Source organism: Heterocephalus glaber, unplaced genomic scaffold (genome assembly GCF_053883595.1).
Source record: "Heterocephalus glaber isolate CG9 unplaced genomic scaffold, H.glaber_assembly_v1.0 deba00001733, whole genome shotgun sequence".
In the NCBI taxonomy this organism is placed as follows: domain Eukaryota; kingdom Metazoa; phylum Chordata; class Mammalia; order Rodentia; family Bathyergidae; genus Heterocephalus; species Heterocephalus glaber.
In genome coordinates this window covers 13,203,113-13,229,144 of record NW_028258444.1, presented here as the reverse complement: position 1 = coordinate 13,229,144, position 26,032 = coordinate 13,203,113, and the positions used below count along the sequence as shown (strand labels likewise).

The 26,032-nt window shown below is 36.0% G+C and overlaps 1 protein-coding gene across 4 annotated transcripts in view; it reads right to left on the bottom strand.

Annotated features, from left to right (window-relative positions):
- Positions 1-26,032, bottom strand: part of Tmem117 (transmembrane protein 117) — a 569,660-nt gene that overhangs the window by 217,338 nt on the left and 326,290 nt on the right. For 3 of the 4 annotated variants that reach the window (XM_087200080.1, XM_004863160.3, XM_087200082.1), the window contains one exon: positions 20,932-21,031. The exons of the other annotated variant lie outside the window; for it this stretch is intronic. In XM_087200080.1, the coding sequence (XP_087056206.1) occupies positions 20,932-21,031 (100 nt within the window). The remainder of the gene's footprint in view (positions 1-20,931; positions 21,032-26,032) is intronic. 4 annotated transcript variants of the gene reach the window in all.

The following is a 26,032-nucleotide window of genomic DNA, read 5'->3' as shown; positions in this document are numbered from 1 at the left end:
CCAAAGAGTAGGGCAGACACCCACTGCTGTGGACAACACGGTCAATAATTGCCTATTTTGTTGCTTTCTTATCTGTGCAATTGACTCTTTCAGGGCTTGCTAATTTTTTTAAAGTTCCCAAATGGAAATTAATTTTTATAATAATATTTCTGAACTTTATTATTTTCATCTGTACTGAAACAATGTATATCCAACATAAAAAGCCCAACCATATTTGATAATTTTTAGATGCCATGGCAACCAAAGATTAAATTTGAATTTGAATAAAAGAACTCAGCCTCCCTTAAAATTCTTCTCTTAGCTGGAAAGCAAACTAATATAATTTTATGTGGAGTCTTGTCAAGTGCATTCAAGAAATGTCAAACTATATTTTTAGCTCTGCAGTTTGCTTAATCCCATAAGACTCTATCTCGCCTTTATGTTGACAAATGAACAGCACTGAAATATCAGAGATTTGAGCTTCTGTCAAGATCCACTTCACATCAAAACTTGTTGTTCTCACACAGCTGTTTTCTCAAAAGTTCTGAATTAAAGTCTACACTTACTTTACCTTTATGATTCCCCTGGATTTGCTTTGAATCTCTTTGTTGTCACCTCTTAATTGACTCTGAACTTTACTTTTATAGACAAGTCAATGAAGTGTTGTGCAAATATTAAGAAACAGGAAAACCAGAAGAGAAACTTAAGATTTATTGTCACTAAGAAAAGACCATCTTCATTCATCTGCTGCACAAGTTTGCTTCCTGAATAGCATATCTGGCCCAAATTCCCTTCCCTTCATACTCTTCTACATATAATCTATTTTAGGGAGTATAAAATAATCTTAATAAAATCTTCTACTTAGACTGCACTAAATAAGCAGGCATAAATCTATATACATGGACACTAGTTAAATGAGTTTCTTATTTTTGCCTCAAATGCTCACTCTAATTAGAACTCAAAGCCCATCAGGAAGGAAAATTATACAAAGTTTTAGGGCAGCTCAAATTATCTACTTTATGTTAGGATTGTATTTTTAAAGTCTACATTTTTTCAACACTACTTTTTAGTCACTTAATTTAGTGACACTATGATTTGTCCAGTGCAGACTTTTGAAAAGTATACCTGGGATATAAATATTCCTTAGAGAACATAAACTTTTCATTGTACATTTTCATCACTATGTATAAGTCATACAATTTTTGTGGGGGTTTTTTGGTACCGGGGATCGAACATAAGTCATACAATTTATATCTTAATTCCTATAAGAAGAGAAAATTCTGGCAAAAGACATAACACTAATATCAAGTATATTTATAATTTAGAGTGAGCTACTTAAAGTTGGCCTCATTTGAAGGAAAAAAAAAAAGCTTGCTATGCAAAATAGTGATTATACAATCTTGGTAATCTTGGTATCAGTTCCTGTTTGGCTGAGCTATGGGAATGACAGGATAGTGAAAATAAAAAGATGTTAAAATTAGTAAAATGTCTTCATTCAGAAAATGCAAATTGTGAACTATATTTTAAGTTGTTCTCATTTATGAAACACTGTAATTTTGCAAATTAAGTAACACTACCAGTATTAATAGTCATAATTCCACATGCTTTATCTTTTATCTCACAGCAGTTCACAGCCACATTTTTGAAGTAATAATTACTAAAAGTAAGGCACCCTTGTGTGAATGGCAACAATACTGACTAGTGTTTAGTGAGAAGTAAAGAATCAAATTAAAGCACATAGAGAATTCAAAGAATAGGTCATTTTCTGGTGGGAGGAGAGATTGGAAAAAAAGTTTACAGAGCTGACACTGTATTATTACAATAAGCAAAATTATAAAATGACTGTATTCTGTTTTAGGCATTGAAAGGAGTAGAGGTGGAAGTGTGTGTTCTGATAAGTATAAAGAGGAAACATCTTGAACAATTGTTCCAAAGCTGAGCTTTTCATGAAGGCTGGTATCCTTTTAGGGGAGCCCACAATGTGCTCTGCACGCAGCTCGCATCAAGTTTCAGCCCTAGCACAGGAGGCTGTTACTTTTACCGAGCACATGCATTGCCTTCTACAACCCAAAAGAAAAACCATCCCTCTTATCCATCTTTCCCATCATGCTGCTTCTTCTAGGTATGCTGTATACTCTCCCAACACCAAAACATTCCTTTGCTTGGTTTCTCTCAATTTTGATATGTGATGGTGAAGACTCCATAGTACCTGATGTTTTAACAGAAAAATGTCTAAATGTTCCCATGTCAAACTTCCTTGAATTACCTTAAGAGAAATACTCCCTAGACTTGTCTACATTTTAGAATCTCTAGGAACCTGTTAGATTGCTAACACAGAGACTACACACAGACAAGTTAAACCACTCTCTGGGACAGGGACACAGGCTTCAGTAGTCTTTGATAGTTGCAAGTGATTTCAATGTGCAGACATTTGAAAACCACTGACTTAGAGAATTCACATACAAACTGGGGCAATCATCTTAAACAATAAGTTTGTTTCATTATGCTTATATAGAAACTGTAAAACAGCTTTATATATACTGAAGTCCTAATATTTGTATTCATTTAAGATTTGCACTATGCATATTCATTAAGAACCCATCTGCACACCATTTCCTGATGCCACCAAAGCCAGCAGGTCAATCAACAAATACAGCTTGAGCTTGAGGTCTCTCTGCACCCATGCTGGTAACAGCCGACCTGACCACAATAACAAGCATGTCATTAACACTTCAGTAAGTGTTATTATGAAAATGTTTTTTGTCCACTTGAGCCTTAAATGTTTGGGTGGAATAAGTGCTAAGTGGTACAAGGATTCTGTTTTTCTTATCAACTATGATTAGAAAGCAGGGAGTTCTTACCTTTCCTGGATGTTAGTGGTCATGTCGAAGCAAGGAAAGCTAATCTTTTAGAGATCTATGAGACTTGCCTGGAGACTTTTCTACTTGTACATTAAAAACAAGGGCATCTGGTATCTCTGATTTTCTTCACCTGCCATCTAGATCGTGCCTGCCACCCTGCGCCACAGCCATCCCAAGACTGTCAGGCCTCAGCCCAAAAGCCTGGCGGGCAAACTACCTGTAAGCCTCAAAAACCTCATAAAAGTGAAGGTGACAGACACCTATGGACAGTGCCCTGTCTTCTGGTGCTAACAGAAAAGCTGGAGCTGGGTCTGAGAAGGAAACGGATTTTGAGTACAGAAGAGGATTTGGTTGTGGATGTGGTCAGCCACCTCATTAAAGTTGGAGGGAATTATTTTGTGTTGGATAAACTAATAGCCAGAAAATAAGTAAATAGCATAGAACAAGAGTCTCTATCAGGTGACTGACGGCAGAATTTGTGCTGAAGTTATATCCTGCTTGGAAATATATCATTAACGGGATTTTGTATTAAACAGGCTTTTAATACTTCTTTCCATGGACTATGCTCTCTGGTTTCACATAGCTGCATCTCACCCCAGAGGACCTTTTATCTCATACCTGCTGTCTCATATTTTTACTAGGTCCTCCTGGCCTTGAGGACATTTGAATTTGCAACTCTGGCATTTATTATTTAATGCAACTTTACCGGCAAAAGCTAGCCATTCATTAAAATGTCACCACAGAATGATGATTTAAGATACTTAAAAGAAGTTTGGTAAAATGTGAATAGATCAGGAGGGGAAGAAGGGGAAAAAAGAGACAAGATGTATCGTGTACAGGTGCAAATTCCCTATGATGAGTGTTATCATTATGTATGCCTAAAATGCACCAATAAATATTTTGCTATTAAAAAAAAAGAACAAAAACTACTACTCACTATGCACATTCACCAGGGAAGTAAGGGGCTGGTTGTAACATATGTGCCATCTTAATATGGTATAACATTTAATCTCTCATTCATTTATTACTATTCTGTAAGTTATTAGTATATATGGGCTAGGTAAGTGAATTAATAAATAAATGACCATCAACATGGTTTTGGAATACTAATGGTCTACAATTTGGGAGCACCAAAATTTGATGAAATACTTTAAATTATGTATAGAGACAACTTATTTTATGAGATTTTCTAGTAAAAATATTTTATGGGAAAAAGGGAGTTGAAATGGAGGCAAAAATATTATATCTTAAGAAATATTGGAGCTAAAATAATGTCAGAAATGAATTTGGATAATTTTCCATTTAGTAGAATAAGCTCTGAGCTTCACAAATCTCTAGAAATCAGAGAAAATATTTTCTCAAAAATATTAGTCTATGGAGAGCAATGGGAGGTATCAACAACTTCAGAAAGATAGCAATGGCCCAACAATAGAGAGTCACAGAGCTAAAGAAAACAAAGTATACAAATGGGTACCAGTAAATTTTCTTCTGCTTTCCAAAAAGTGTTCATATAGTCTAAATAAAGGGTTATTTTTAGATATTTGTCATCTAGTTGTGCAGAAAGTTGGTTCATTTTGCTTTTTATTTGAGCAAAACAAAATGCGTATTTAATCTGCACTTAGATTGGCCAAAACAAGTTTTCCATTGATTATATTACCACCAGATGAAACTGAAAATGCCAAACAGAAATTAGGATAATTATAACTTAAGTTAAGGGAAAAAATACTCAGATCTTGAAAATTATTAGCTTTCCTTTTTCATCAATAGCTGTAGGTTCACAGCATACTTTATATTCTAAATCTTGTTAAAGAGATATTTGTCTTCTCAGTGAAAATAGGTATCTTCTCCCCACTTTTCCCGTTTCATCTGCAGCACTTGACTCATTTAGGCATCGCTTCTCTCTTTGGTTGGTCGTCAAAGAAAGAACAATTTGGAATTTTTAAATTGGTACATGTGGGTGTCCTAACTTTCTTTTTGTTTGTCCTGGTCTGTATCATTTAAACATGGTAGATGTGGACTTTATCTTCTAATTGATATCTTTGGGAAAGACAAAGTATTTATGTGATCTTTACCTGACCAATAAGTTATAACTGCATGCTTAATTGGCTCTTCTCTTTATGGAATATTATGTTCAAAAAGAAAAAAGACATGAACTCTTTCATTGAGCAACTTGATAGACCAGCAAAGGAGAAAGGAGTCAGGCCCAGGTCTGTAAGAAACTCTAACACATTTCATCAGTCAAGGCTAAAGAAGTTCTGTATTTTCTAACCAGCCTTCAAGTATAGAAGAGTAGAGAAGCTTATATGCCAAACATTGCTTTAAGAAGCTCTGACTTAGGGCTGGAACTGAAGCTTGGTGCAAAAATGCTTAACTAGCATGTGTGAGGCCCTGGGTTCAATCCTCAGCACGACAAAAAAAGATAGAGGAAATCCTTCCTCAACCATGTCTTATCAAACTAGTCCCTTTGTTGACTCAAATACTCCAATCACTTGAAAGGTGATGTAATAGGTTATATAGAGCAAAAATAATAAAACATAAGTACAAGGTTATTCAGTGCTATATATTTCCTTCTGATGTTTAGAGAACATTTAACTACAAATGCAGCATACTCTAAGAATATAAAATGTTTTTTAGTGCTCTCAAAATCCTTGGGGCAAACAACTGCTAAAGGACAGCAATTTCACATACACAAAACACCTAGCACTCAAATAACCAGGAATTGTAGTACCGACCTTAAACAATGATGGCATAATATAAAACTTATTCTTTCACTTTCTCCAAGTTCTAGAAGTAACATGCTTTCCACCAGCAATATTTGTGAAGAGGGAATAAGAATAAATAGCTGAATTTTATGAAGTCAAAGGGCTTGGTTGGATGTGATGGCAGTAGCCTTTGGTGACTGAAAAGATATTCACTACTCTCCCTCCAACTGATGATAAAATTCAGCTAATTTAATTGACATGCTGGTAAGAAAATAATCAAACCAAAATTTGTATATCCCATGTCATATTAATGTCTACCATTAAATATTCCCAAGACAATTATTTTGCTTGGCAAGACAGCATAATAGTTGAAAGCACTAAAAACTTGGAATCAGGTAATTTGGGCTTAAATTCAATTTCTGCAGTGATTACCTGTGTGATCCTCAGCCTCAATGTTTCCCCCATTTTTTAGGTTTATTGTAAGCAGGAAATGAATATATATATATATATATATATATATATATATATATATATATGGTCAATCAAATAACAAAACAAGTACTGGTAGCTAAGGTTATAACTTGAAAAAAAAGCTATGTGGGTTTTTTTGTAGTAATTGTAGAAGTAGTTGGGTTATTTCTCTCATCATTTCTCTTACCTTTTATTTAGTACCCCATGGGCCAAACACTATTCTAAATAAGCATGTATGTATGCATGCATACATTTATGTGTATGAATGTATATATGAGAGCATCAGATTTTTATTTAAGCATTATTTTAAATGTAAGATATAATTATATTAATATAATACATTTATATAAACACTATTCTAAATGTGTATATGTGTATATATTTATATATAAGTATTATTTTGAGTATAAATAAGATGTAATTAGTTAATATAAATATAATACATATTTAAATATAAACACTACTCTAGATATAATATACTTGGAATAGTGTTTGCCCTACAGGAGGTGTTAAGAAAAAGGTAAAAATGACAATGCGAGTAATGTAACTACCTCTCAAAGAGCTACAAAAGAAGCACATAACTTCACTTTAAAAATTCTAATTGGAGCTAATATTAACAATCAGCCATCATGTCATTGTGTCATTGACTTTCAAAGGAAAAAAAGTAAATATCAATGCCTCATGGCATTTATTCACGCTTCGTAAGGTCAGTGATGGATAAATGGTACTTTATGTTAGGAAAATCATAAAGAATGTATGGACAAAGGGACACTTGCCTAAAGGGAGTATAAACCAAGTCATAGAAATAAAGTATAACAGAATTGAAAGAAGCTGATTTGGAAATGGAAGAGAAAAAGTGAACATCCCTGCTTCCAGTGGGAATGTTTTTCCATAAGAAATGTCCTCAGTGTCTTTCATACTTTAATATAGCTCAATTCAATACATTTTCCTAAGTGCCTTTCATATTCTTAGTGTAACAAATTCCATAAATTTTTAATAAATGAATATAAATTACATACAATATATCTACCACATACCACGGAATATTTTAACATTTTTGAGACAGTGAATTTAGGAGACTGATAGCAAAAGCTAGAATGTGTATTCCCAATCTTAAATAGCTATACACTATATTTTACTCTTTTATTTTGAAAAACTTATTTTTCATCATACTCTATTTATACTTTTTTAAATCAAAGAGTCCTGAAAATGAAGACTCTGATCACTGTTTATGATGCTATCTGAACACAGGAGGGTAGACCCTCCTGTTTTATTAATTTTTTAGTGAGAACTTATTATTTTGAAGGTACATGAAGCACAAAGCTAAAATATTTATACAGACATTAAAATATTTATACATGTGAAAGCAAAATGACCACATTTAATTCCCTCTATATTTCCTAATAAATAAGAATGAACTATAAAAAATAATTTCTTTTACTCTTTACTTCAATCAAATGACCAAAAACTGGCAATGTGTTTTGGCAATTGCAGGTGCCATTAAATCTACTGTCCTTGGGCTTTGTCTGTGTGAAAATGTTGGTGACCTGTCCAGATTCTCTTCGTCTATGGCCCACTCCATTCTTGAAAAGCCTGGCACATGCACAGTGGAACAGGTCAGGAGCAGACTCTACCTGGTTCTACGTGACCATATTTTTGCTTATCTTCTTCCCCTTCTTTTTCCTTTTCATTCCCTTCCAGGTTTCCATGAAGCACTTCCTCTGTAAATCCTCTGTCCTCAAATCCCTGATACAAGCTCTTTTTCTTAGGGAACCTCACATAAAATATAAACTTTATAGAAAAATAGTAGATTGAGCCTTGAATGTTGGTGTACACCTGTAATCCTAGCATTCAGGAGGCTGAGGCACAAGGATCAAGAGATTCAAGACCAGCCTGGTATAGATAGTGAGACCTGTGCTTCAAAAAAGAAAAAAACAAACAACAACAAAGGAAGATAGGGAGGAAGGGAGGGAGAGAGGGAGGAAGGGAAGAAAGAGAAGGAAACTACTTAATGTTCAATCCAGTTTCCATTTTCACTCTATAAAGTATGAAATGGAACATATATATTTTCCAAAAATTGGTTAACTAATCAGGAAGGAGGTTGAAGTTATGAAATAGTCCAATGAACAGGCAGACAAAGAAAGCAAAAGCAAAAAACCTCAGAGTATGTTCGGCTTTTGGGTCCATCTCCACTGGTCAACCCCCTTCCGCTTTCAAATTCATTTATTCATTGAGTCTCCTGTGTCCTTCTAGTCCAAGTTTCACAGTTTATAATATTTTCCATTAGGAAGTAAAGCTATTACTGTCACCTTATTTATGGCACTAAATCAAATTCAATTATGCTTTTTATTCTGTCATTTTAAATATCAGTGGAAGAGAAAAAATTAGAAAACAAGCATTGATCATAATATGAATTGTCAAGCTCAATTGCAGGCAGAATAACAAGAACTGCTGGAACTGCTGTTGATTATATTCCAGGTTATTGTTCATTGATAAATTTAGCATATGCAGGACAGTCTAATATATAGTGACATGTGTATACTAGAAATGCTTAAATAAACTACTTTAAATTTGGTTAAATGAAAACAGCACAGATACATCTTTCCTTTTTTCTGTTCCTTCCTTATTTCGTCTTTCCTTTCCTTCTTTATTTTTTTCTTTTCTTCCTTTCTTAGTAATTGTGTAAAAAGCATGGAATGACAATAAAATAACCATATTTTATATTTGTACAAATATAATTATACATTTTATTTCATATTTTCTGTATTTGTTGGAAGGAATACTTTACTTTCAAACACTGCAGAAACATTTCCTCTCTCTGCTCTAGATTGGAAAAAATTAACCAAGAAGGATTATGAATAATTCTTTAAATACATGTTATCTTTTAAGTCCTTCTAACTTTCTAATGAAGTTTAACTATTTTTATGTCTTAAATAGTAATCATCCCTACTCTAGTGACTAAAGGAACATATCACAACCCAGCTCCATTCTTCCCCAGAGCTAGGAACAGGCCCATGTACTGACAGCATAAATGATAACGCAAGGCCTGTTCTGGCAGGATCTGCAAGGTTCATTTCACCAACTTTGATTTATATTCTTATCCTTTACCTGCAAGGATTATACCAACATTGTGGAAGAATTGCATTGATGACCTATTGTTTCTATGCAAGATTATTCACAGGCATGTGTCTTCAGGATTACAGAAATTAATTTAGCTTGAGCAAGTTCACAGCCTGGTTGAAGCAGGTTGCGTGAGGAAAGGTGGTAAACAGAACTGATGCCTGTATACCTAGAACAATATAGTTCTCTTCCCTCCACCTTGCCAACACTCTAAAATGTCCATTTTGTAGCAATGAGTCACAAAATTGAACTAGAAAAATAAAACAGCACCTATGTGCTTTTATGATCTCTTCGCTCTCTTAGTAAATATTTCTTGAGCACCTATTTTTATGTCTGGTCCCATGCTGGGTGCTAGGAATGCAACTGTGAATATCACTGACCTTGCAACTGTCTTCAAGAAGTTTCTATTCAAGGACAGGAGGAGCGTCCAAACTGACTCTTAAATAATGTAGATATTTTAAAACAAAACAATAGCAACATAAATATTAATTATAAACTCTACAGAAACAAATTGTGCGACAAATAACATAAAAACTGTCATTCAAATATTTTTGTTAATACAGTATTTATACATAGAACAACCAGAATTAAAATAGAGGGGTAGACTATATTTATAAAATGCACTTTTTCTAAAATCTTATTCTTGCCAGAGTCTCAACAGAAATTATTAAGCAAATTAAAAATTTTTATTTCTTGTTATAATCCAACTAAAAAGGCTGTATTTTATAAACCCAAAGGTATTTCTGCATGCAGGTACTGAATAATGTTGTCTGGCTCTGATGAAATTACATGTTTAAGAAATAAAACTGTTAAGCAGAGGATGTAGCTCAGCATAAAGGGCCTGGCTGGGAAGCATGAGGCCCTGAGTTTGGATTTCCGATACCAAAAAAGAAGAAATAAAGCTGTTAAAATCAAATACAATTTTATAATCCGATCTCCATGATAAGCACTGGAAATAAAAGTAAAGCTAACTGGTAAACAACTAAATTGTTTTATATATCTATGGCATCATTTCATGTAGAATATTTTGCTAGCAGAAGCTCATACATGTGAACACTACAAATATTGCTTGTCAAAGCCAAGCAATGTCCTATGACTACTGGAAGTTGATATACATGGTGTGTGATTTTTAGAATGAAAACTGCTTTAGAACTGTAGTGAATAATCTTCTTAGATCAGGACTCAATTTCATTTTTTTGTACCCCCCAAGAACTTTTAGAGACAAGTACCCAAACTGCAACCCAAAACCCACTTATTTATCACAAAGTGTCAACACAGTAATTAAACCTGAACACTGAGGTTTTTAATTAAGAGAAAAACAATTCATATATTAGCATCTTTTATTTTAAAAGAAAAACAAGTAACACATGTGCCATAGGTTTGCCACCACTGGTCTAGAGAATCCCTGCCACCTGAGACCTTGGCAGAGGCTGCAGAGAAGACCGCAGGACAGGAACCTCCTGCTGCAGAACTGACCAGCTCTCTTCCAGCACTTTCCTTAGTGCACAGAATATGGGTATATATGTGGAAATGATGCTGCACAAGACAGCCAGCAGTATTGCTTTTTGCAAATCTTCATGACAGAGCTCCTGCCAACAGTGATGGCCAGGCAGAGTGCTGGACTAAAATACCCATTGTTTTATATATTTCTTATATCTTAATTTAAATTTTTATTTAACAAAAAAATAATGACCTTGACCTGGCATTTTATGCCTTTGTCCTCTCCAAAAGGCCTGCTGCAAAACCAAGATATGGCAGAACTGCTCAGGAAATTGGACCTACTAGAGCTTGATGCTCAGCAGCAGTATGAGAGTCAAAGATATTTCTCAGATCGGCTGATATCAGACTTTTTCTTGGATCACATCAGTCCTGGTGTTCTTTTAAAATATGGAAACATTTTGAATTATTTCCCAAAACAATGTACCATTTCCAAGTCATATTAAAAGTCACACTTTGATTGCTAATGTAAATAGTCACCTGCTTTTCCATGACAGTCATGTTCATCATTGAGATTCAATTCATGGTGAGAGTTCTGTACACAAATGAAGGTCAAAGCTACCTGAGACTTCTCTCATGAGGAAAAATATTATTTTTAAAAATGTTATCAATGCACACATATGTAGACATATAAATATTTATATGGAAACTTACTGCCCAGTTACTGAATAAAGTGGGAATAGCAATGTTGTGCTCTGGGAATTCTCCCTATGTGACTGCACTTTCAAAACAGAAGAGCTCCCGATTTTCTTTGCTATTTCTTTCCCTGCTGCTGATGGGGAAAGGTCAATGTTTTGTACAACACACGCAGAAAGAGACTTTGGATTCTGCCCCAGTTCACAGAAGGGAAAAGACGTGAGGTCCATGGGACTTAAGATAACATTGGGAGCTTAAACTTAGAACATAATTCTCATAACTTACAATCCAGTTCTAGGTTTGCGGTAAAGCAGTAATCTGTAGTATAGAATGTTACCAGGTAGCTCACTGAAATAGATGATATTAAAATCATTTATTTAGGAGAAACTATCAAGTTTTGCCTGAACTTGGAGACAGACCAAAATCACAGGGTGATCTGTACAATTCGTTATATTCCCTTTAAGCACATGAGAGGGCAAACAAGTATATGGTAGGAAATTTAATCAGAACAAATTAAAAGTCTTTGGTCAAAGCTACATGATGAGTCAAGTGAAGTAGAAAGACAGTAAATTGAGCTGGCCAAGTAGAGCTGTATATAGTATAAGGAGTACCAACTTGAAGAAAAGGTGGGGAAAGACTTGAATCAAATTGGGTTACAGACAAATACTGATACTGTAATAGAAAAGAAAATGGCTCATATATCAAATGACTGACAGAAGCCTGCGGATTCCAGAGTGAGCTCTTGAGTCCTTTTGCTCTGTTGCTTCTAAGATTTCCATCAGTCTCATTGTTAAATCAAAGCCAGGATGAATGCACTATATCATCACAGCCAATTTCATCATTGGCTATTGAAAGGAAACTCCAGACACCCAGGACCCAGGCCTGAGAGGAGGCAGGAAGCTCACGCTCTCTCCTGGAGCTCTATATAAACCCAGGAACCTTTGGCAGCTGGAGACTTAGATCAGTGACTGTCCCCACCACCACTTGGACTGAGGACTGGGCCCACCTGGAAATGTGAACAGCCATAAAGCACTTACATTCACCTCACAAGTGATCATTATAAATCCTACCATGGGGACACACACTTCTTACTTACAGAAAATATGTCACACAGGTAGGAACTTTTAAACTCACTTGAGAAATGGACTTCTAAGGTTTGTATATTATTTATGGAAAGTTAAATCATGGAGACAATTTCAGAGAACCCTAATTTCTGAACTCATGATCTAATTGTCTTTTCCACTGTATTGACAAGATTCACCATAGAATCAGTCAGAATCACAATCATTGTAGAAATTTTCAGTAGCCCCCAAATTTCAAAGATGTCACATTTTTCAACCTTTTTGTAGCTCTTTCTTTTTTCTAATTTTTTTTCTTAAATTCTTTTATTGGTACATTTTAGATATACAATACATTTACATTTATCACTGGGTGCTTGTACCTGTACATGATGTATCTTGGTTCTCATTTTTTCCCCATTACCTGTCTGCCCTTCACCCCTAAACCCTTTCCTATTTACATACTTCATTTCCTTTTTTTTTTCTTTTCTCATAATTTTTCCTTTCCATTCTTTCCTTTCCCCTTCCCATCCCACCACCCCTACCCCTTTGGACCTTTTCCTTTTTCAAAGTATCAATTATTAGTTATTAATCTTTTTAGTCCTTATTTACATTCTCAGTTTCTCACACTAGAGAAACTATTCAGTATTTACACGTGTGTCTTCTTTATTTCACTTAAGAGTATGGCCTCAATATGCATTCCTTTATCTATAAATGACTCTAGTTTCTCGTTCTTTATGGCTGAGTAGTACTCCATTTTATAAATAAAAAACACATCTTCTTTATCCAGTTTCCAGTTGATGGGCACTTGGGCTGTTTCCAAGCTTTAGCTATTACAAACACAAACTATACTGCTATAAACATGGGTGCACATATATCACTGTGGTATGATTCTTTTAATTCTTTTGGGAAAATACTCAGCAAGTGAATAGCTGGGTCAAATGGGACCTCTAGCCCTAGTTCTTTGAGGTATCTCCACATTGATTTCCATAGTGGTTGCATCAGTCTGCACTCCCACCAACAATGGAGAAGGGTTCCTTTCTCTCCACAACCCCATCAGCATTTGTTATTGATTGATTTCTTGAAAGCAGCCATTCTTTCTGGGGTGAGGTGGACTCTCACTGTTGTTTTCATCTGCATCTCTCAAATGACCAGTGATGTTGAACACTTTTTCATATGTTTATTTGCTGCTTTTACTTCCTTGTCTGAGAAATGTCTGTTCATTTCAGATGCCCATTTTTAAATTGGGTCTTTGAATTTAGGGGTCTGATTTTTTTCAGTTCTTTATATATTCTTGATAGTAGACCTTTGTCTGAGTTACAGCTGCTAAAATTTTTTTCCCACATTGTAGGTTATCTGTTAGCTCTGTTGGTGGTTTCTCTTGCAGTGCAGAAGCTTTTCAATAAGACGAAATCCCAGTTGTTGATTCTTTCTGCTAGTTCTAGTGCTACTGAGGATTTGTTCATAAAGTCTTTTCCTATGCCAATATCTTCAAGAGTTCTACCTAACTTACCTTCTAGCAAGTTTAGTGTTTCTGTCTTAATATTTAGATCTTTAATCCACTTAGATCTCAGTTTAGTACATGGTGATAGATATGGGTCTAGTTTTAATCTCTGACAGGTTGAAATCCAGTTTTTCCAACATCATTTATTAAATAGGCTATCTTTCCTCCAATGAGGGTGGTTGGCACCTTTGTCAAACATGAGGTGGCTGAGTATGTCTGGAATTGTTTCTGGATCTTCTAATCTATTCCACTGATCTTCTGGTCTGTTATTTGCCAATACCATGCTGTTTTTATCACAGTAGCTTTGTAGTATAGCTTCAAGTTGGGTATTGTGATACCCCCAGCCATGTCTCTGTTGCCCAGAATTGCTTTTGCTATTCTAGGTCTCTTCTGGTTCCAAATGAATTTTTGGATTGTTTTCTCTAGCTCTTTGAAGTATATTGTTAGAATTTCAATCGGCATTGCATTAAATCTATATAGCAGTTTTGGAAGTATGGCCATTTTCACTATATTGGTTTTTCATACCCAGGAAGAAGGGATGTCATTCCATTTTCTTATAACCTCCTCGATCTCCTTTTTCGGGGTGCTGTAGTTTTCAGCGTAGAGGTCTTTTGCTTCCTTTGTTAGAGTGATTCCTAGATATTTCATTTTTTTGGATGCTATTGTAAAAGGAATTGCTTCCATAATTTCTCTCTCAATGAGTCTGCTATTTGTGTACAAGAAGGCTATTGTTTTTTGAGTGTTGACCTTATATCCAGCTACTCTACTAAATCTGTCAATAAAGTCCAGAAGTCTTCTGGTAGAGTTTTTCAGGTCTTCTATGTAAAGTATCATATCATCAGCAAATAATGACAGTTTCACTTCTTCCTTTACTATCTTTATTCCTTTTATTTCTTTCTGTTTTCTAATTGCTATGGCTAATGTTTCCAGAACTATATTGAACAGGAGTGGTGATAGTGGGCATTCTTGTCTTGTTCCTGATTTTAGCGTGAAAGTTTTCAGTTTTTGACCATTTAGTATGATGTTGGCTGTTGGTTTTTCATAGATGGCTTTTATCAGATTGAGGTAGAGATCATCTATTTTAATTTTTTGTAGGGTTTTTATCATAAATTCATGTTGGATTTTGTTGAATGACTTTTCTGCATCTATTGAGATGATCATATGGTTTTTGTCCTTGACTCTGTTAATAGAGTGTATTACATGTATTGATTTATGGATGTTGAACCATCCTTACATCCCTGGGATAAATCCGACTTGGTCAGGGTGTATGATCTTCTGATGACCCTCTGTATTCTGTTTGCCAGTATCTTGTTGAGAATTTTTGCATCTATGTTCATTAGGGAGATTGGCCTGTAGTTCTTTTTTTGGGTTAGGTCTTTCTCTGGTGTTGAAATCAAAGTAACACTTGCTTCCAGGAATGAATTTGGAAGCCTTTCTTCCCTTTCAATTTCCTTGATGAGTTTAAAGTGTAATGGCATTAGTTCTTCTTTAAATGTCTTGTAGAATTCAGCAGTGAAGCCATCAGGACCTGGGCTTTTCTTTGTTGGTAAATTTTTTTTTACATTTTCAATTTCACTCATTGTAATTGGGGTGTTTAGAATTTTTATATCTTCTTCATTTAACTTTGGCAATTCATATGTATCTAGGAATTTGTCCATTTCTTCTGTGTTTCCCATTTTCGGAGTCAGGTTCTCGAAGTAGGTATTGATGATTCTCTGGATGTCTGCTGGCTCTGTTGTGACTTATCCTTTTTCGTTCTTAATTTCATGGATTTGAGTCTTTTCTTTCCCTTTTTTGATAAGGTTGGCTATTTATCGATTTTATTTATTCTTTCAAAAAACCAACTCTTTGATTCATTAATTTTTTGTATCATTCTCTTAGTCTCCATTGCACTGATTTCTGCTCTGATCTTTATAATTTCCTCTCTTGTGCAGGCTTTGGGTTTGTTATTCTCTTCTTTTCCTAGGAGCTTGAGGTTCTGCATTAGATTATTTAACTGAGTTCTCTCTGTTGTCCTAATATGGGCATTCACTGCTATGAATTTCCCATGTAGAACTGCTTTCACTGTGTCCCATAGATTTGTAAATGTTGTATTGGCATCATCATTTACTTGTAGAAACTGTCTAATTTCTTCTTTAATTTCCTCTGTGACCCATTAGTTGTTCAGGAGGGTGTTATTCAATTTCCAGGTGTTTGTGGGAGTTTTGCAGTTTCTCATGTTATTGATCTCCATTTTTATTGCACTGTGGTCTGATAATATACAGGGGGTAATTTCAGTTCTTTTACATTGACTTAGACATGTCTTGTGAGCTAGGATGTGGTCTATTTTGGAGAATGACCCATGTGCAGCCGAAAAGAATGTGTATTCTGATTTTGTGGGGTGGAACACTCTGTAAGTATCTATTAAGTCCATTTGTTCAATAGTTTGGTTCAGTTCTAGAATTTTGTTGTTAATCTTTTGTCTAGATGATCTGTGTATTTGTGATAGTGGGGTATTGAGGTCCCCCCTACAACTGTATTAGTGCTTATTTGGTTTTTCATGTCCATTAATATTTGTTTTGTATAGTTGGGGGCATTCATTTGGTGCACATATATTTAGGATTGTCATCTCTTCCTCTTGGATTGTTCCCTTCACAAGGATGTAATGACCACCTTTGTCTCTCTTAATTAGTTTTGGTTTGAAATCTACTTTGTCTGCAAATAAGATTGCTACCCCTGCTTTTTTTCTGGGTTCCTGTCACATGGAGAGCCATTTTCCATCCTTTTACTTTCAGTCTATGAATTTCCTTTTGAGTTAGGTGTGTTTCTTGTATACAGCATATTGCTGGATTTTGCTTCTTAATCCATTCTGTCAGTCTACTTCTTTTGATTGGTGAATTGAGGCCATTAACATTGATAGTTATAATTAAGAGATACTAACTCATCCTTGTCATGATGTTTTACTGTTGTTGGCTCTTACTTACTTTTCCCCCTTTCCCTTTAGTTTCTTACCTTGTCTGGTGGCTTCCCTCTGTTGAGCCTCATGGAGTTGTGACCTTCGTTGCCTTTTTCTAGGATATTGCTTAGAATTGTTTGGAGTGCTAGTTTGGTGTTCATGAAATTTCTCAAGTGTTCTTTATCATGGAAGTATCTAATTTCCCCATCAATTTTGAAAGATAATTTTGCCAGATGCAACAGTCTAGGTTGGAAGTTATTTTCTTTTAGGGCTCAAAATACTTCACTCCAGGCTCTCCTTGATTTGAGGGTTTGTGTTGAGAAGTCTGCCATGATTCTGATGAGCTTTCCTTTATGGCAATTTGTTTCTTTTCTCTAAGTACCTGTAGGATTTTGTTCTTCTGTTGGGTTTCTGGGATCTTGAATCTAGGTGTAGATTTTTTTTGATCATGGCTGGGTGGAGTTCTATATGCCTCACTTATCTGTAAGTCCAATTCTCTACCTCTGTCTGGGAAGTTTTCTACTATTACTTCTGTGAACAGTTTTTTTAATGTCAATTGTACTTCCTCCTGTTTTTTCGTGCACTCCTATGAGTCTTACGTTATCCTTCTTTGCATCGTCTAGCAGCTGTTGACTTGATTTCTCATGGTCCCTTACTATGTTTAAGAAACCTCTGTTTTCATGGTCCTTCCCCACAATCCTGTCTTCTATATCTGATATTCTATCTTCAGATTCTCTTAATCTGCTCTGCATGCTTTCAATGGAGTTTTTAATCCCCTGAATATCAGTTTGAATCTGTTTCATGGATTCCATTTCTTTCTTATGTTGGGTGATCATGGTTTCCATTTCTTTCTTATTCTGGGCATTCCTGGCTTCGAGCATGTTTCTGAGCTCATCTATTTTTTTTTTTTTTATCAGTTTCTGTTCTAGAGCCTCTAATTATGTCTTTCACTTTGCTCACCATCTCTGTAGTTATCTGGGAGATTATTTCTGCTTTGAATTTTTCTAGAGCCTCATTCATCTGTTTCGTTACTTCCTGTACTATCAGTTCAGGGTGTCCAGGTGGTTGCTTATCAGACTTTTGCACCTCAGTTCCCCCAGAAATTGCCTTTTGTGGGGTGGAAGTCTTGGTTTGTGACTTGCTTAAATGTCTTCTCATCTTTGTTTTTGGTACTGTCCCTGGTTTAGCTCCTGGGTTGATATTATGAAGTTGTTTATTGTATGTATCTTTGTTGGCCTATTTAAAACCCTTATGGAATGATTACTTCTCAGAGGTGTCTACCAGATATAGCTGGTCTTTAGGTTTTGAGTCTCTAATGACTCAGAGGCTATCTTATTTTCATTATACCAGAAAACTGTTTAGATCAATCAGGACATCTTAGCCCAAGTCAGACAATGAGCAACACCATAGCATCAAATACCTCTTAAAGAATGACAATTTGTGGTAGTTATTAATGTATCACCTTTAAAAAATAAAGGGTCTCCTTCAAGGTGTGTCTCTGCTGTCACAATAGACAATGTGGGAAGCAGTGTGCAGTTATAAGTCAATGAGTCTCAGTAAACTAGTCCCAGTCCCGTGAAATTCAGGCAGATTTCTGGTTGCAAGTCCCAAGTTGAGCTCTCTGTCCACCTGCAGGGTTGCACTCTGCAAGTGTCTACTGCAGGTTTCAGCTGCTTTTCCCCTGAAGAAAGTCCAGTTTCCTATGGGAGCTGATAATCCCTCCAACTGACCAATCACGGTGGTCTGGTGTGCCTTTATTGCAGAGATTCCCTTCACTTTTCCAGTGGGCTTGTTTTCATCAGGGATCCTGAGACAGGCACTCTCTCTGTTGTTCACTTCTGGAGCTCAGGACAATGGCTTTTGTCCCCTTGTGCCTCTGCAGTGTGTAACCAAGTAGCTGGACAGCCAAAAGGCCAGAAGCCAGGGGGGCAGGGGAGTATTTTTGGAGGCACCTGTGTGCCCCAGCCGACAGCTGGTGGGCCTGCCCGGGGGGGTCCTCCTCACACTGTCCTGGTGGCTGATGGAAAGCTGGTGGAGTAAGCCGGAGCAAGCAGTTCCTGGTCAGCCTACAACCACTAGGCCCCACTCGGCCCCGCCAGCTCCGTTCCTGCAGCTCTTTCTAAACAGTTTTTCCCAATGGAAATGAAAATTATGATATGAGGCAGCCTTGTCACAATGTCTAGTCTACTCTAATTTCTATTTCTAGTGACAACAAATAAAACAAATCATTTTTAAGTTTTGATTTTAGTGTTAATGGAGCGTAATACATCTAGTTGTGTGTTCTATTAAAATCTGAAAAATCAACAGGTTGGAAAGATGCTAAAAAAGGGCTTTACAAAATCTTTTGTGTTTACAATTGTGTATCATTATCAATAGGAATATGTTTTTTAAAATGTTTTCTCAGTTTTGTTCTTAGGAGAACACCAGAGTTTAGGTACACAAACCTAGACTGTATAGCCTCCTATACACTGAGGGTGTATGTTATATATCATTGCATATACAGCCACTGTTGGGAGGAACATCATTATGCAGCACATTACTCTACTTGACATTTTTCCAGGATAATCACAGTGTACCTATTTAAGCTACAACTGCTTACTGTTTCCTGAGATCACCTTCAGTGAGCAAGAACCAAAGACATCAATAGAAATAACATAAACTCCACTGTGACAATCTACCTATGGAATCTGGGACATATCTGTACAAGTGCATCCATGCCAAGTCATGCTAGAGTAAGAGATCATTTTGTTTAGTAGATCACCTCATTTTCAAGTGAATGAACTGACAAAGCTAATTAGCTGTACTTGAGGGAATTACACTCTGTGCACTCTGTGATTCTCTTATAAATTTATAGGATCTAGAGCCTTTTAGCAACAATTTAAGTTTAATTAACTACCCAATGGTTAAAAATAGAAGTTACTCTATTAACACATTAGCTCAGTGTGAAATATGGAATGTCTATTTGTTGCAGGTTTTTAATAATAAAGAAGAAATGCAAAAAATGATAAAAGATAATATTCTCACAACATTTAGCCACCATGAAGTTCATAGGTTCAATGAAGAAAGCAAATATAGAGACTAACTTTTATTTTTTTTTATTTTTTTATTTTTTGTATTAAATTCTTTTATTGGTACATTGTAGTTATACAACACAATTACACTTCTCATTGGGAATTGTACCTTTACATAATGCATCTTGGTTCTTATTTTTTCCCCATTCCTAGCCCTCCCTTCAAGCCCTCCACCCTTCCCTATTTACAAAGACTTTATTTCCATTTTTTCCATTTCTCATCATTTTGCCTTTCCCTTCTTTCCTTTCCCCTGCCCCTCTCACTACGCCTACCCCTTTGGACCTTTTCTTCCTATTTTGCATTATCGATTATTCATTCTAATCATTGGTACATTTTAGGTATACAATATAATGACATTCATCATTGGAAATTTGCACCTTTACATAGTCTCTCTTGGTTCTTATTTTTTTCACCCTTGCCCAGCCCTCCCTTCAACCCCTCCAGTCCTCCCTATTTACAAAGATTTTGTTCCTATTTTTCCATTTTCTCATATTAATCCCATTCCCTTCTATCCTTTCCCCTAGCCCTCCCACTTCCTTCCCCTTTGCCCCTTTTCTTCCTATTTCACATTACCTATTATACATTTAGTCCTTAAGTGGATGCACATTGAGGCAATACTCTTATGTGAAATAAATAGGACACACGTGTAAATACTGAATAGTTTCTCTGGTGTGAGACTAAATTTTAAAGGGTGTTTCATATGGTCTTCTGAGACAAGGCAGGTCACATTCTTACCTGAAAGTTATACATATCAAAAAAATCTTCACAAGATGATTTGTAATTTTGCAGAGAATTTTCTGTGTTTGAAGTATGCTTAACAATGTCTACAAACATATATGCTAGTGGAGAGCTATAACTGAATTAACTATTATTAGCTATAACTAATATGCATTAGCTATAACTGCATTAGCTATTAACTGTCTTTCTGAGAGATACACAGATAATGCATGTAATCTCTGAGATTATCTAGAGTCATTATTCCACTCAGAAAAGAAAAATTGTACTTCTAAATATCAAAAGCAGTGTCTTTCCAACATCTATGAATATGTCTTCCATCTCATATTTGTTTGAAATGGGAGAAGTTAAAATGTTCTTACCATCCAAGCTGTGACAAAGTCCCCCATCCAGGTCCCTACTGCAGCTAATTTCATGAAACTTTCATTGCGGATGCCCATATAGTCTGTAATGATATATGCTCTGTGGAAACAAACACACAAGACATTTCCTGGACTCAGAGAACCATCTAGTGAAAGCTTCCTGGTTCAGCAACACACAAAGGAACTTTCCACCACATTGGCTTATATATTTGAAAGGCTGAAAAGAGCTCTGAGGGTGTCTGGGTCAGTTTCAGTTGAATTAGAAGATCTATTGTACCTCTAGCAATTACTATGTGGGTTTCACATTTCAACTGCAAGACCCTCAACAGCTTTTGAAAAGTCAAACAAATATTAAGCAAAGGCAGCATTTGATGTTTACTCAAGTAAGAACAGAGCATAAAAAAGTGTTGAATTAACTTAAAAGGGGAAAGAAGAGCTAACAGAGCTCTAGTTCTGGGAAATCAGGACTACTAAAAAGTTGCTATCTAGGTTTTAGATACAATACCACATCTGAATAACATCAAGATTTGAAAAAAATTCCACACAATGAATCAATGTAAAATTTGAAATTTAAAATGTGTGGTTTAAATCAATACTGAAGTAACAGTAAGCAGAATAATAAATTTTAGCAGCATATTATTGTATGACTAATTTTTTTTTGTGGTAATAACACCAACGCATATTCTTCACAACTCAAAGAAAGGTTCAAAGATAACAACTGATCATTAAATACCAATAATAAAGCCATGGTATTGTTTATTAATTTTTTTCTATTTTATTTTCTAATTTTTACCAATTAAATATTATTTTCCCATTTTTCAATTTCTCTAAGAAAACTAGGACTCAGATCAGTAACACATAACTAATGAATGGTTGCTCAGAATCAATTTTCTCTCCCTGTGTCATTTTTCTTAACTCTACATTTCTTTCACTCTTTTTTTTTTTACTTTAAACTTTGTTCCTTTTCTTATAAATGGTGATTCTGTTTTTTCTGGAGTTATTTCAAATCGTTTTATTACCCATATAATAAATACATAGCTAAGTATTTTTATTTAGCAAAAGCAAACATAAGTTCTTAAAATAATTTTTCCAAAGCTTCATTCACCTACCTTGAAAGCTCTATGCAAAGGCATCAAGGTCTCATTCCAAAACCTTTGATCTCTAATGCCACAGAATTCCAACACAGCTCAGAATTTTATAGCTATTATAAACCACACACTTACCATATACACTTTAAATATAGTATCCACATCAACTTTCATATAAGTACAATGAAATGTACTATTATTTCACAGATACAAAATTAAAGTACTAAGAGTTTTTGCAACTTGCTCAAGGTAACCAAATTGTAGATGGACAGGATTAGAATTTAAACTTCATTGAGCTAGACTCAATGTAGGTCAAATATAGGCACATAGCCATTATGCTGTGTTTTATTCCTACATGAAAGGTCCCAAATTATCTTGGACAGCTTGGTGTTACTCCACTGAGTATCATTATCACTGAAAATCTCTTGGGAAAAGAAATCGATGTACTTTAGAAAGTGTTCTGGTAAAAATTGTCTAGCTCTTTCAATGACACCTATTGTAATGGCTTGTGTTTAGATATCCATGTCCAGCTCCCCAAAGCCTCATGCTTTTTCAGACATGGCTGAATCTTGAGTGTGTGATTGATTCATAGTGGGACTAGGCCCGAGGGAACTAGAATTAAGGGTGTGTGTGCTACCCACTCTAAATATCCTGAGTAAGATAAGAGTGGCCGAAAGATGCTGTTAAAGTCTCTTACTGCTTTGCTACCATTGGTCTAGTCTGCCATCAACTGCTGCCCCTCTGCCATGAGCCATCCCTATCTTGGAGCCAGTCAATTATGGACTGAAACCTCTGCAACCCTTTAAATTTGGATGTCGGGTATTTTGTCTCAGCAAAGAGAAAAGTAACTAAGACATCTATTTTGAAAAATTTGCTTAATTTTCTTCCCTGTCCATTTTCCCCATGAGTTCTAGAATACATTAGGGTAGAATGAAAATTTCAGATTACATGGCTGGGTTATATATGTATGAATGAGAGATGATGTCATTTTTTTATTTCAGTAACTAATGACAAAATGGATACACTCTCAGGAGATCAATGATCCAGCCTAGAAGAACTAAAAAATCTAAATAATATACAAAAATTACCCCCACATAAATCTTAAAATCATCAGAGAGTTGATGAACCAAGGACTAAAGAAAACAAGATATCAGATTGGAGAGAATTGTAGAAAGTTTAGGTGTATTTTCTCTGCAGACACTTGCTGAATAGTTCAGAACCTGCCACAGTGCATGGTCCAAGAGAATACAGGGCTGCAGAGTGATAGGCTGAGGCAGAGATTAATGTGTACTTGACGAAAGTGTAAATTGTCTATGTTATGATGGCAATATAGGGTCAGTTTCTATTATTGTTGTCTCCTGAAAGAGTAAAGAGTGAGCCTTTTCTGGAAAAATAAAATATTATCTAGATCCCTCCCACTGCTCCCAGCCCTGAGGAAAGGGCTTTTGGGCCACCATCTATCCCATCTATCCCACCACTCCCAGCCCAGAGGTAGGGGCTTCTGAGCCGCAGTCCCACTGCTCCTGGTCCAGAGGAAGGGGATGCCTGGGCACCATCCCTCCCGCCAATCCCAGCCCAGAGGAAAGGGCTTTTGGGTCACCTTCTGTACCCCGCTCCTGGCCTAGAGGAAGGGGCTTCCGGGCCACCAACCCTACTACCACTCCTGGACCCTGTCCCACCTCTGACAGCTCAGAGGAGGTGAGACATGCGGGGGCCAACAGCATCCCCCTGTGCCCGCAGTTGAAAGGAGAAAACACATAAATAAGTCTCAAAACCAGACTTCCAGATCACCTACAGCAACCCCAAAGGGAAATGAGATGGAACACTCTGATACTCAACCACTTGGACCCACTGAACTGTCAACAAAAGGGGATCTGGGAAAAATGAAATCAGAAATAATTTCTCAGATAACAGGAGAAATTGTGCCCCTAGTGCAAGACATGATTAATAAATCTAGAGAGGAGCTCAGGAACATGATGGAATCCCAACATAGGAAACAAATGGAATCCATAAAACAGATGCAAATAGATTTCCAGGAGATGAAAAACTCCATTGAAATTCTACATAGCAGAATGAGCCAATGTGAGGATAGAATTTCAGATATAGAAGATAAGATTGCAATTAGTGACCAGGAAAAGAAAAATTGCTTCAAAATTATAAGGGAACATGAGAAATCAATACAGCAGCTGCTAGACAATGCAAAGAAAATAACATAAGACTGATTGGAGTCATTGAAGAAACAGGAGAGAGTCCAGATGACATAAAAAAAAAAAAAAAAAACTCTTCACAGAAGTAATGGCAGAAAACATCCCAGGCAGGGGGAAAGAACTTGACATACAGATAAGTGAGGCATATAGGGCTTCAAATAGCCTTGATAAAAAAAAATCTACACATAGGCATATAATTGTTAAGATTCCAGAAACTCAACAGAAGAACAAAGTTCTACAAGCAGTGAGAGAAAAGAAACAAATCACATACAAAGGAAAGCCCATCAGAATCACAGCAGACTTCTCAACACAAACCATCAAGGCAAGAAGAGCTTGGAGTGACATATTCCAAGCCCTAAAAGAAAACAGCCTCCAACCCAGATTGATGTACCCTGCAACACTATCTTTCAAAATGGATGGAGAAATAAGATACTTTCATGACAAAGAGCTCCTTAGGAACTTCGTGAATACCAAACCAGCACTCCAAAAAATTTCACACAATATCCTAGGAACAGACATTGAGGATCACAACCCCAGGAAGCAAAGCAGAATGAACCCATCTGGCATGACAAGAAATTAAATGTAAAGGGGAAGAACCCAATAAAAAGAAAAAGTCATGGCAATGACTAGTCAATACATTTCAGTTATGACCATAAACATTAATGGTCTCAATTCACCAATCAAAAGAAATAGACTGGCAGAATGGGTCAAGAAGCAAAATCCAACAATATGCTGCATACAAGAAACACACCTAATTCAAAATGAACCTCATAGACTGAAAGGGAAAGGGTGGAAAACAATACTCCATGTGATGGGAACCAGAAAAAAAGCAGGAGTAGCTATCCTCTTGGCAGATCAAGTAGATTTCAAATGAACACTGATTAAGAGAGGCAAAGAAGGAAACTACATCCTTGTAAGGCAACAATCCAAGAGGAAGAGATGACAATCACAAATATCTATGCACCAAACAGTAGTGAGCCCAGCTTTATGAAACAAATACTAACAGACATAAAAAGTCATAAATGCACTGATACATTTGTAGTGGGGGAACTCAACACCCCAGTGTCACAAATAGATAGACCAACTAGACAAAAAATAAGTAATGAAATACTACAACTCAATCGAACTCTTGAACAAATGAACTTTTTACAGATGTTTACAGAGTTTTCCACCCCACAAAATCAGAATACACATTCTTCTCAGGTGCACATGGGTCATTCTCCAAAATAGACCACATACACATGCATAGAACATATTTAAGTAAGTGCAAAAGAATTGAAGTTATCCCCTATATATTATCAGACCATTGTGCACTGAAATTGGAGATCCATAGCAAAAGAAACTTGAAAAATTTCATAAACACATGCAAATTGAACAACGCACTTCTGAATAACCAATGGGCTACAGAGGAAATTAAAGAAGAAATCAGACAGTTCCTTCAATTAAATGACAATGACAATACAACATATTGGAATCCATGGGACACAATGGAAGCAGTCTTAAGAGGGAAATTCATAGCAGTGAATACGCATATTAGGAAAACAGACCTAGCCCAAGTAAACAACCTGATGCTGAACCTCAAGCTTCTAGAAAAAGAAGAGCAGGACAACCCCAAAGCTCATACAAGGGAGGAAATTATAAACATCAGAGGAGAAATCAATGCAATGGAGACTAAGAGAATGATACAAAAAAAATCAATGAAGCCAAGAGTTGGTTCTTCAAAAGAATCAACAAAATTGACAAACCCTTAGCCAACCTTGTCAGAAAAAGGAAAGAAAAGGCCCAAATGCATGCAATTAGGAATGA